At 41.6% G+C, this 12,296-nt stretch overlaps 1 protein-coding gene across 1 annotated transcript; it reads right to left on the bottom strand.

Annotated features, from left to right (window-relative positions):
* Nucleotides 1-3,229: 3,229 nt before the first annotated feature.
* DHCR7 (7-dehydrocholesterol reductase) lies at nt 3,230-11,419 on the bottom strand. The gene is made up of 8 exons (XM_068399150.1): nt 11,357-11,419; nt 9,550-9,653; nt 8,432-8,654; nt 7,585-7,675; nt 6,705-6,918; nt 6,046-6,250; nt 4,996-5,127; nt 3,230-4,410 (listed from the first exon to the last, which is right to left on the bottom strand). Exons 2-8 carry the CDS (start codon nt 9,645-9,647, stop codon nt 3,946-3,948), a joined length of 1,428 nt encoding a protein of 475 aa, XP_068255251.1. The 5' UTR covers nt 9,648-9,653; nt 11,357-11,419; the 3' UTR covers nt 3,230-3,945.
* Nucleotides 11,420-12,296: the final 877 nt, after the last annotated feature.

Raw genomic sequence — 12,296 nt, 5'->3', positions numbered from 1 at the left:
CAGAAACGCAAAAATAAAACTGAAGAAGAAAAAAAGAGCGTTTTCCAGATTGAGAGCTTGGCATGCGAGAAGTTAGGGTCTGTTAAAATAGAAGTTAGTTTGATACAGATTTTCTGCATTATCTGAGACTACTCACAAACCTTAAATCACTTGGATTATATGGTATTCGATGACAGTAAGACAGTTGGTAGCAACAATTACAGTGGTATGCAGGCAATTTTCAACTTGGTCTCTTTTAATCTGCTACCTGTGGATCTCACCTCTATCATCTTTTTTTATACTAAAAATACCCTTTTATATTTTTCCATTCTGAACAAATCTCTTTCCAGTTTTCACTTCCTCTACTCAGAAGAGCTTTTCTCTGTTTTATTCTTGTAATCATTCTCTGATCCTTCTACAATACTTTACAGAGAATAGATGTGGCTGTTGCAATATGCACTTTTTAGATTTTTTTTGTTTGGTTGGTTTGGTTTTTATACTATGTTAAGATGAACTGAAATGTATATTTTAAATTACCTTGAATTGCAAATTTGTTACATAATTAAGGAAAAAAAAGGCTTGAATAGCGTAATTTAAAAAAATAGTAATTTCATTACCTGTCCAGTTGGCATAAAGTAGATCCATATCTGTAATCTAAAAATTAAAAAAAGGAGCTTTTTTTCCCCTTTTGATTTGACACACGTTTAGGCTTTTTTTTTTCCTGTATGAATTGAAGCAGAAAAATACACTATCACAGTTTTATTTTCAACTGCACATCACACTTAACCTTCAATGAAGATAGTGCATTATTTAAAATAACCAAGTAACCCAGTGCAGCTTTAGGTTAAGGGTAGAACAGGATCAGAACTTTGATAATTTAGAGCAGAAAATACTTTGTGGCTGCCACCATGCGGCAACAGCATGTACTTCTGTTGTCATTCATATTGTCTGAATACAACTGGAACTGAGCAATCACACTTCATTATATCCTAAGCACAGCTCTTGGACTAGTCACCAAGTTGCTCAGAGGTATAGATTTTAAGAAGGGAGTTTACATATTTATGAACACGTTTAAAGCCTAAATGAGTTATGCATACGTACGCTCTCGAAACTTGATAGGTGATATTGACAGCATAGTATCAATAAATATGAAATATCAGGGCAAAAGTTAATCTAGTACATGTACCCACAAAACCTTCAAAGCAAAATATATATTGATTTTTTTGTGTGTGTTCTGGAAGAAATAAATTTCAACAGCATTGCCATGCATACAACACAAAACGTGACCCAGGCATCACTATCGGAAGATGAGCAAGTTGACAGCCTTTTAAATGGTTCAGTTTTAAAGGGCAACATGAGTCTGACACTGCTTAAGAGTACTGCTTATACATTGCTTATGTTAGGATGAAGCTTACAGAATAGATAAAAATGTTTTTCATGCTTCTTCAAAAATCATTTATTTTATAAGAAATACAAACCTGAATGGAATTAGCACTTTCTTTTCCAGCCAGATGCAGATCCCTGTATACATACAGTATATACTCAATCTGTATGCCACATGGATGGAACAAAAATTAAGATCTGTATGGACAGCAGGCAAGCCCGAAGAAGCAGAGTCTGTCATCCTTATAACAAACAGGATGTGAATTTAACCCAGTGAGGGCCTCTTGCTTGAAAAGTCTTACGACTAATTGCTTCCTACCATGAGTTTAACAATCTGGCTGACGAAGAGTTTTCAGTTGTGGCAGCTGGACTATCTGCAGGGTAACGTAGTCTCAGCAGGAACAGCAGTCTGCATCAAAGAAACAGATAAAAATGCTTCTGTGCTCCAATGTCAGACAGCACAGAAAATCCTTCGAGCAATATTAGATTAACAGAAATCGCCTAAAAGAAGCATTTGAATGCGTAATGCTCTCGTTACAATACTGCCCTTTCGCTTGAAATTGCCGCAATTTTAAAGTGCTGATATTTTTATTAGTCTTAATTGGGCAATTTCTGCCACTAATCATCCAGGATTTATCAGTGAAAAGAAGGGAGCATAGTGTGCTGTGCAAGGCTACCATGATTTAAAGTCCAGATTATCTTGCAATATTTAGATAGCCTTGCCATTAACAGCAAACTGTCAGGGCAATTTCCAAGGCCACAGAAGAAAAGGATGCAAGTATGTTGCTTTAGGGAAGCTGAGAGCAGAAACTATGCAATTACTCCAGCAAAGTCAGGGGCAGCCTAAAGCAATGCAGTGCCAGGGACTGCTGGGGTCCATCAGTCTTAGAAGCCCACACCTCACTTTTCCCTTCCTCTGAATCGAGTTCTCTCAAATCAACCATTTTATAAGCATTGCCCCTTAGTGAACTGTTAAGGCATTGGGCTATATTTTCCGTGAAGGCAATTGGCATTGATTTCCCTCCCACACCCATTTCAGTATTTGTATTAAAAGTCCATTCATAGGAGTGCAAAGTTCAAATGTTCTACCACAGCAATACATCTGTTGCCAGTGAATGTGCTGTTATTATGGCCATCATTCCTCCTCTCTTATTAACAACACTGTAATGTATTGAAATTGTTCCCTGCAAAATGGTGATACAATTATTACATCTACAGATAGTGCTGGTGCTACAGTTAGGTTTTTAAGAACTTGCTCTAAAAAGGCATCTCTATACGTGCTTGTACATCCAGCTCTGAAACAAAGCCAAGTGACAAGATATATTTGTTTTCTAGGTTTGGAGAGACCCTTTTTCTCCTGCCAAAACCATCCTTTCAGGGGGTACTGAAACAAAACCAACAAATATACTCACCAACACACCTCATTCAAATCTTCCATGAAGATAAGCACATTTGGCAGCTCCTACAAAAAAACAATATACACAGTTATCTACTCACTGCAAAAACTAACTGCATATTTATGTGTAAAAATAATTAAAAAAAAAAAGCCTTTTAGCTTGAACATAACTACCAAGCCTGTTACAAGATGCATGGTTAATACTACGATCCCTCTTTCTTTTTATTAATTTTTCCTTTATGCATTCTTGAACTAGCTCTTGGAATTATACCCTTTGTAGAGCTCCTTTTGAATCCAGTAACTTTGAAAGGTAACTATGTAACAAGAAAAGAAATAGCTGAAAGGAAAATTAGCAGTATTTTTTACTTGTGTTGAAACCAAGAATTTATTGCTTAAATTTTTACAAACATGTTTTTATACAAATGATAGAGAATGACGTTTTCTATCCACGCTAAAGAAATCAACGTATGCTCAATATCTTCAACAAAGCAAGTTTGGTTTCAATATCAAAAAACCACTCAGCTGGTCATGCACCATATTCTCAGGTGCTGTAAACTAATGTCACTTTTGAGCTATGCCAATTTATACCAGCTTTCACAAACATTTGCATTAGATTATAACAATCTTCCCACACAGCAGTTTAGGATCAGGTTCCCCAGTTCTGCATTTCCCCAGTTAACCTCTTGAAAAGTAACAAACAATAAAATCTCCTCTGGGGAGTTACTGACTGTATCTTATGACTGTCACAAGCAATCACATCATACAACTTCTTTCATAAACAGATCACACAACTATTTTCCTCCTCTCCTAAGTCACTGGAAACTGGTTCCAGAACCCTGCTACTCTGAAGGGTAACGGCTCCTCCCAGCTTTGGGAGATTTCAGGAGTTTCAAAACATGCAATTTTCTTCAATTCCAAGTTAATTTTGAGGAGGGGGGGAAGGTTCCAGGTAAGAGAGGCTTGTAAAAAACCCAGGACATTTCAGTGCTTCATTTAATTTACTTTAAATACAGTCTTCCTGCACGCTCCTTCAGTACAGCAAGGATTATTGTTCAGCCACTTTTTCTCCTTCAGAAGAGTATGAATGTCCTTCACAAAGTGTTTTTGTTAGTTTAACTATGTGGATAAACTCTCTTCACCTCCAAAAAAAAGTTTCCTTTTTCTTTCCCCTGGATTCTGTGTTAGCCTTAAAATATTCCTGGTATGAGCCGGTAAGGCACTGCGGCAGTGTAGCGCTTCCAGTCCTTCCCATATTTGCTGAAACAACGGTGTTCATCCCTAATGCAACGATGGGTTAGCAGAATAGTCATATAAACAATGTAGAAGTAAGGCAAGATGTGTTCAAATCCACAAGCCAGGCAATAGGCCAGGGAGCCCATCAAATCTCCGGTGTAGTTAAAATGCCGTGCCCACCCCCAGAATCCTGAGGTCATCAGTTTGCTGTAGTACTTGGTCCCATCCACAGACATGTAGGAGCACTCAATATACTCTGGTTTCTTCCCCCATATCTTGCAGTTGCCGTTTGTACGACGGAAGAGATCTTTCTGGTGGTTGGTCATTCTGAAGATGTAATAGCCAATCAAGCCCAACATCAAGATCCCTATGGCATTAGCTGTGCCCAGTTGGACAGGGTGGTAAACCAAATACAAACCCTGGGGAGCAGAAAAAGAGACAATCGGTGATTTACTTTAAATATATGCTCAGGATGCCAGACTAATTCCTTGACCTACAGTGACCCAGAACAGATGAGTAGAAAGAACAGGAAAATCCACCCTACCAGTAAAACTGTGGAAAACGTTTAGAAAAACTGCATCCTGTTTTCTTTCTCTCTCTCTCTCTCTCATATTGCATTTTTTAGGTGGAACAAGAAGAAGAGAGAAGCTGCAAGGATGCAAACAAACCAGGACAGAAGGAAAAAAAACAAGTCACCACCCACCAAAAACCCCTGAACAAGCAGGAGTACAAAAAAGGGACTGAAAGAATTTAGAAAGATATACAGACACAATAGACAGTGACAGAATAGGGCACAAAAGAAGGGGAGGAGAGGAAAAGATGACTATTCCGTGCAAGGCCAGTAAGCCTTCCTACAAGTGAATTGCTACAAAGGATGTTGTAATGGTTACTCAACATTCAAACTGTCTAGAAACAATTTAAGATACAAATCAAATTGCTAGGGAGAATGTTTCTGGAAAGTTTCTTTTCTTTTAGCCCACAAATGTATTGTAAAACATTTTTACCTGCAAAGTATAGAGGTAAGGCAACCAAACACAGTCTCCCCAGCCCAAATACCATCCAAAATGATCATGGCAGATATCAATGGTTTTCAAATACCAGGCTTCATTCCAGAAGAAGTCCAAAACATAAATACCCTGAAACAGAATAGTTTCACATTAATAACAGAGCACTGTCACCAGTTATCCTGTTTAACAGTATCAGCCTAATCATTCTGTGCTGTCTTGTGATAAGATCTCAAAACTGACTCGTGTTTTTATGCTAACACCTCAAAAATATGGTATTAAGAGGAACATATCACACAACTATACTTCGTCTAGATAGATAAAGCAATCATAAGTAATGCAAAGCAATATTAACCAAGATGACTAAGGCAAGTGGGCTACTTAAGGACACACACTTAGAAAGTGTACTCGCATTTGACCACCCCTACCTCTCTTCAGCCTGAAGAGTCGTATGCTTACAGAGAGGGGGAATATAGCTTCTGTCGAGTGGGTTTCCATTTACACGTACCAATGATTAAATCCAAACTATTATCTGTACTTATTACTTTGGGGTCTCTTCAGTAGAAAGCACAGCACCTGACTGGCTATTTTCAGATGTGGCGAGATCTGTAGTTCTGCATGTCTCACACATACACACACACAAAAAAAGTTAGGTGCAGTGCTGTCCTCAGGAAAAAAACCTGCCCAATCTCGCTCCAGCTAAAGCCATGGAATTTGTCATTGCTCTCTTTGGATTCAAGATCAGGCTATGCCTGTTTCCAGAACATACGCTCAGAAAAGTATCACTTAATTTAAGTTTACCCTGAAATCTGCTGGTGCAGATGTGACCGTGCCACTGGTGGCACTCTGAATGAATACAGAAGAGTATTTACAGTTGCACCCTGAATGGATACAAGTGTCCAAAGAAGTGAGTCTCAGTGCATCATCACTGAATGAGGTTGTTCAGGTCAGAGAAAACTGTGTAAGTTCAATTTCAATGCAAGGAGTTTTTTCTACTTTAATACTAGTTTATTTCCAAATTGGTTTCTTATTTTCCTCCTCCAAATTTACCTGAAGGACATTGACAAGGATCATGGAGTTAGTTACTTGACCATACAGCTCCTGTTGTTTAGCAGCATAGGAAAGGTTAATTAGAGTCCAGGCTACAATACCAGGGCGCCCATTGAAGAATAGCTTGAAATCAAACCACTTCCCTATTCGAGGGTTAAATTCAATCCCCATCATGTAGTCGTAAAAGAAGTTGCCAGTGAATTTGCTAGAAGGCATAAAAAGTGAGAAATGTACGCAGTTATACACAAATACAGGCAATTACTATTCTGACCACACATTTCAGATTCACTTCATGTAATTATAATAAAAATCATAAAACCATATAATGTTGTGCAAGATAACATAAATTGACTCAACCAAGGCATTACATTAGTTAAATTTTAGCTTCAGAGGTACCCTAGTTCATTCTTGGTATAACTTTTGAACAGTCTAACTACACCCTTACTTATTACAAATAGGATGGATGTATCCATGACACTGAGGCTGCCAGTCACACGACATGTAGCATGAAACATGAAGTATGGTGCTAACAAAGCAAAGAACCACATCACACATTGGCCTATCTGTGCCAGCAAAATATATTCTGTCACTTATTTTATGTAGCATTCAATGTATATGTCCAATTACCTACTATTCTCTTATTATTAAAAACCACATACCAGTCTTTGGCATTGGTAGGGAAAAAGTAGCCTTTAATCATTGCAAACGTGGAAACTGCATATCCCAGGATATTGGCACACCACAGGAGAGGAATCCAGTTGTCAAAAATGACGGTGGGCGAGAACCAGTGGAAGTAATAGGCATTTGCAAACCAAAGCACATGGGTAATGATCCAGGCCTGAAGTCCATTGATTTCATACTGATTCACTACACCTGAAATATGAAAAAAAATTGAATGTTACTGACATTGCACTAGTACAGCTTTTTATTAATATGGATGTGCATACAATATATAAAAGCTCAATCAAGTGCTCATGAAATGACATCACTCTCCTCACCCTCCCAATTAAATATCTTGTGGCGCTTTTCTGAAAGTTTCATTAGTCGCTGCTGTAACCCATCAAGCTTTGTTAGGCTGAGCTTTTCTCTTCACTCTCACTTCACAAATCAGTGATCTTGGAGTCTCCCCTAAAAGGTAACAAGTTACCCTTTCTCACGCTTAGTTCACATCACACATTTTGTTCAAGTCTTGTGGGTTAACTTAAGCTTCAGCAGGTACAACTGCATTGTCAAATACTAGAAATAGTCCACTGCTTATTTTATGTGCCAAAATTATAAATCTCTATTTTTCCATTGCCAGCATGGTGCCTGCCATATCAAAAGTTTTACTAACAGTAAGGGATAGAAATTCTATCATTTATTCTAAAAGATTACATAGATTGGTGTTTTTTTTTGTTTGAAGTGCACATACAAGGCATGTGAAAGCATTTATGTCCACGTTTCCTCCAGATACATATGGGTTATTAAAGATTGCAAGTACAGAAATACTATAATTTTAAAAGATTGTATGGTGTGCATATATCCTAAGGAAGAACTTACCAGCAGGGGTGACAGCACCTTCTTGTATACCTCCTACATATCCAGGAAGAAATCTATGGCAGAAGTCAGGAATGAACAGATACAAAACCACCTGGAAGAGAGAGAATGTATTAACAGCGAAAACAGACAAGACAAAACCCCCCCAACCACTATCCCTTTCATACACATACCAAATATAACACACAGCAGTTTCAATTAAGTGTTAGATAAGCAAATATGGCAAGATCTAGCTGTTGTGATTCTAGACTAGTAACACCTCCAAGCTACTAAACAATTCTGAAGATGTACTTCATATATGGTTGTCATCCTCCTTTGGTGGGAAGGATGGACAGTTGGGAACTAGATTCAGGTCCTTATCCCTTATCCTTTTACTTTGAAGTTAATCTGTATTATACGTAATTTGTTTTCCAACTTGGAAAAAAACTGGAGTAGTTTCGTAAGTCTGAAGATATTTTACAAATCTAAGTTACATTTCATACGTCAATGTTCTTTTACAGTCTGTCTATAGAAAATATCACCCCTTCTGCAGTGTTAGTTTATGATATATTTATTGTGTATTAATTTAAAACAAATTAGTATCATTGCTATATTGTTGTTTTTTCTTAAAAACCACATCAAGGCATATGTCACACAAGGAATATCACACAAGGAATATTTGGGTATATTCCGTACATATTTATTTTTCAAGTGCATAAGCTTCATTTGGATTCCAAAAAGCTATGGAAAGCGAGAAACACCAAAGAGTAAATGTCAGTGTGACATTCCATTATCCTTTGTGTAAAAGGATTACTCAAACAGCTGTTTTAAAAGCCAGCCACTACATCTAGATCATAGCTCAATAATATACCTGGAAAGCGACCCAAAGGGCATAGATGGCAGCAGCCTTATAGGTCAATGTAGGAGTCTTGTTCCATATGTCAGACAGATGTTTATTCCCCGTGAGCAAGTCAATGAGTGGATCAATCAGAGAACACTGGTACTGGTCACAGGACATTATGAAGTAATATACGATAAGTGGCGCAAACATGAGCAGGAAAAGGATGCTTGCCAAGGAAAACCAGTCCACCTCCCTGCAATCCAAAACAGAGCATTTTTTTTCTCCCAGCTTTCAGTTAGAACAGTGGTTTGATTAAGTCACGAAATTTTTTCAGTGGGCCTTCTAGACTAACCAGATGAAAACTGAAAATGTTTTCAGGGTACATACATTTCTTTGGGTCAAATAGCTACAAAAAACTTAGCATATTACATACTTTACCACAAACTGTTACAAAACTATGCTAGTTCATCAGAGCAACAGAATAGATAATATCTCCCCTCCAAAAAGCAGATTATTTTTTACAGCCTTCATGTTTTTGATGGCAATCATGGGTCTAACTGGCAGAGTGTTCAGTTGGAAGTGGTAACAGAATCACAAGAATATTATGCAAAACTTGGAAATGCAGAAAAGACAGACCCTGGACAGCCAGAAGTTGAACTTGCTCTACCACACACTGTGGTGCCAAGCCATATAAACACCCATGGCTGTTTCCAGCCGCAATACAATACTGGTATTTGCACAACACTCCAAGAACAGGGAGATGAGTCATAAATCTTGCTACAGCAGGGGATTTCAGCTGGCAATACCACAGGTGGATGCCTGTTTTCCAAATCTCAGGAAATACTTTGTTCAGCCCTTGAAGAAACTACATATTCTACTGATTTTTATTATTTGTTTTCCTTTTTTTTTTTCCAAGGAGGGCTGTGTTTTAACCCAAGCCATCTGGCAAACTCTCTATCTAAAAAATCTTGAAGAATTCTTCTTTGGCATCTGTTACTACAGCTCATTATCCATGAGCTTTCAACAGAGGGGCATAGTAACAATCTGTTATTAATAGCGTGAAGTTTAAAAGGAATGTAGCATCTATAACAGTAAGTATGAACCAATCTGAAATACAATGACTAATTAGGGTCATCAGCTTCTCTCACCATGCTCTTCCCCACTGGCCTTGAGATGTTCGAGTATCATTCTGGGTGCTTTTGTGCTTTCTTTCTTCAGAAGGTTTTTTCTCCTGATGGGCTCCCATGATGTCCTGTATGAAAGAAAATACTCATGGTATTACTCCAGCTGGATCTCAGTAATTCTTATGGCTCTACAGAAGAGAAACTCAAATAAAAGTTTTTAATAACTGTTATATAGCCTTCTGATTAGAAGGAATTTGGAGCAGGAGGGTAGGAAGGAAAACATCTTTCCCCATTCTTTATGATCTTATATTCAGCAAAACATAACGAAAACAGTGATGCAAAGTAATCTATTAAACTTCTTGCTAACTGAAAATTTCTTTTAAGGTACATTGTATAATATATGGCTTATTACTTACATGTGAGCTGCAAAGGGAAAAAACTTCTGCCACGTTCTTATAAACCTCTGAAAATAAAGCTTTGTAACTAATTGCCTTTCTTAATTAGAGTAATTGCTGCTGTTGTAACATTACATGTACTGGACCTTGGCAAATTATGTACTTTTCCCCAGACTCCTTGCTCCATATATATTAGCTACAAAGAAAACAAGACAACAGTTTATAATCTCATCTAAATCAGACATCTGTGGGAATGGAGAACAATTTACTAGGCAACACCTAATTCTCTCTGTGGAACGAGCGTTACAGCTTTCTTTTGCTTTGTCCCAATGCTTGCTTTGTTAAGATCATCATCCCATAAACTGAACATGAGCTAATCTCCCATCCAAAAGAAAAAGCTATTTTTCCAGAACTTTGTCTTGTGGAGAATATAGACTCTAAAACACATGGAGTCTTGTAGTTTGCCATTCAGGGGGGAATTTGCTAACAGTTGTGAGTTTTGTACCTTTTCAGGCTTTGATGTTTTAACTCAAACCAAGAACTAGCAGTTATTTCTGCTGAAACAGAAACGTCAACATAACACATTGTCAGGGCCCTGAGGACACTACCAGCCTTGCCCACCAGCCAGGAGACCCACTTCAGCCCACCAGTCCCTGCCCCAGTGATACCACAGCAGTGCTGCTCTCCAGCTCCACCAGCCCTGCCCTGCCTGGCCATGGGTCCTGCTGACCCAGGCCTGACGCACAGGCCAATGGCCTGGCCTGGCCTCATCCTCATGGCCCTGCCCGGCCATCCTGAGGCAACTGACTCTGCTTCCCCTCTCCCGGCCTGACCCTGACCCGATGGCCCTGCCTGGCCTTGGCCCAGCCCTGTCACCACAGCCCTGTCTGGCAATCAGCACGCTCTGGACTTACAGAGGAGAACTTGTGATGAAATAGCGGTGTGACAAAAACCCCTCCACTTTTAGATTTTGTTCTACAAAAATAAGGCAGACTCTGCTCACGAATACATATTTTAAAGGAAAATCCCTAGCTAACCTGCAATATCCCACAGAGCCCCGTGTTTTGCACAGGGGAGGAACAGAGCAGCAGGCTGCCCAGGAGGGGTTCAGCAGACCCGTGTAGGCAGGGAGGGCAGCACCTTCCCGCACGCCAGGCCCCTCATGCGAGACACGGGGACCTTGGGCAGTATTACCGGGGGCGGGGGAGGGGACCCGCAAATTAAAAACAACCTCCGGAGTCAGGTGGCGCTTACCGAGCCGGTGGCGCCGCAAACGCTCCCTTCCAGCCCCGCTTCGCCCCTCCGCCACCCCGCTCCTTACCGAGGGCCAACACGGCTCTCAACGAGGTACCACCCCAAGCCCCCCCGCGCACGGGCGGGCTCGCCGGTCCGGCGGATGCTGTCCGCTATCCGGAGACAGCGCAGGGGCAACTCACCAGGGGCAGCTCGCCAGAAGCGCCCGCCCGGTGCCGCTGTTCCCACAGCGGGGCTCCTCTCACAGAGATACAACCGCACAACGTAGCGCACCTCGCCCAGTGACAGCGGCGGGGGCAGCAGCGCCCCTCTCCTCACGGCGACACCTCCCCGCCGCGCCCCCTCCCCGCCGCCCTGACCAATCCCCGCCGCGCTCCGCACGGCTCCGCGCCACCGCATTGGTGGAGCGCGCTCAACCCATGGGCTGAGGGGCCGGAGTGGGCGTGGCGGCGGCAGCGGGCGGGCGCGGGGTCCCGGCCCCCTGCCCGGTGCGAGCGGGGCGGGAGCGGCGGCGTCTCGTCTGGTCGCGAAGAGCGGTGAGCACCGCTGGTTAAGGCAGGTCGGGTTGAGCCCGTAAAGTAACAGCCACGGAAGACGTAGTCCTTGGCTCTTCCCGTGAGAACATCCACCAGAGCAGGGACGCTACGGGCAGCGGTGGCCTCGGAGGGCTGGATTCGGCCACCGCGCGGGAGAGATCGCTGAAAAGAACAAAGGTTTTGAACGAAAGGGACTGACGTGCAAGGGGACAGTTCAGTGGAGAATAAACTTAGAATCCCGTGCGTAAGAAGGTTGAAGGCAGCCAGATCTGTGAGGGACACGGGACAGGAGACCGGCCTCTGAGCAGCCCGGCTGCTTTGGGGTTTGCACCCTGAAGCTGCCTTGATGGTGCTGAAATGTGAATGACGGCGCAAACCTCCGGAGCCTGCTCCCGCTGCCTTCAGCACGCATGTTCTGAACCTGTTCCGAGGGACAGCCCTTAGGAGCTGCAGGGCTAGAAAAAGGGCTGGGCTATGGGCTCTGGGGATACAGAACCGGGTAAGGGGATGCAGCAGAAAACCCCACCGGAGGAGCCACACCGGGGGCTCGGCAGCAGCTCCCGACGGAGCCGGCGTTCGCTACGCG

The sequence above is a fragment of the Nyctibius grandis genome, chromosome 4 (genome assembly GCF_013368605.1).
Source record: "Nyctibius grandis isolate bNycGra1 chromosome 4, bNycGra1.pri, whole genome shotgun sequence".
NCBI classification, from domain to species: domain Eukaryota; kingdom Metazoa; phylum Chordata; class Aves; order Nyctibiiformes; family Nyctibiidae; genus Nyctibius; species Nyctibius grandis.
Note: the sequence above shows the minus strand (reverse complement) of the source record. Positions and strands in the feature narration are given on the sequence as shown.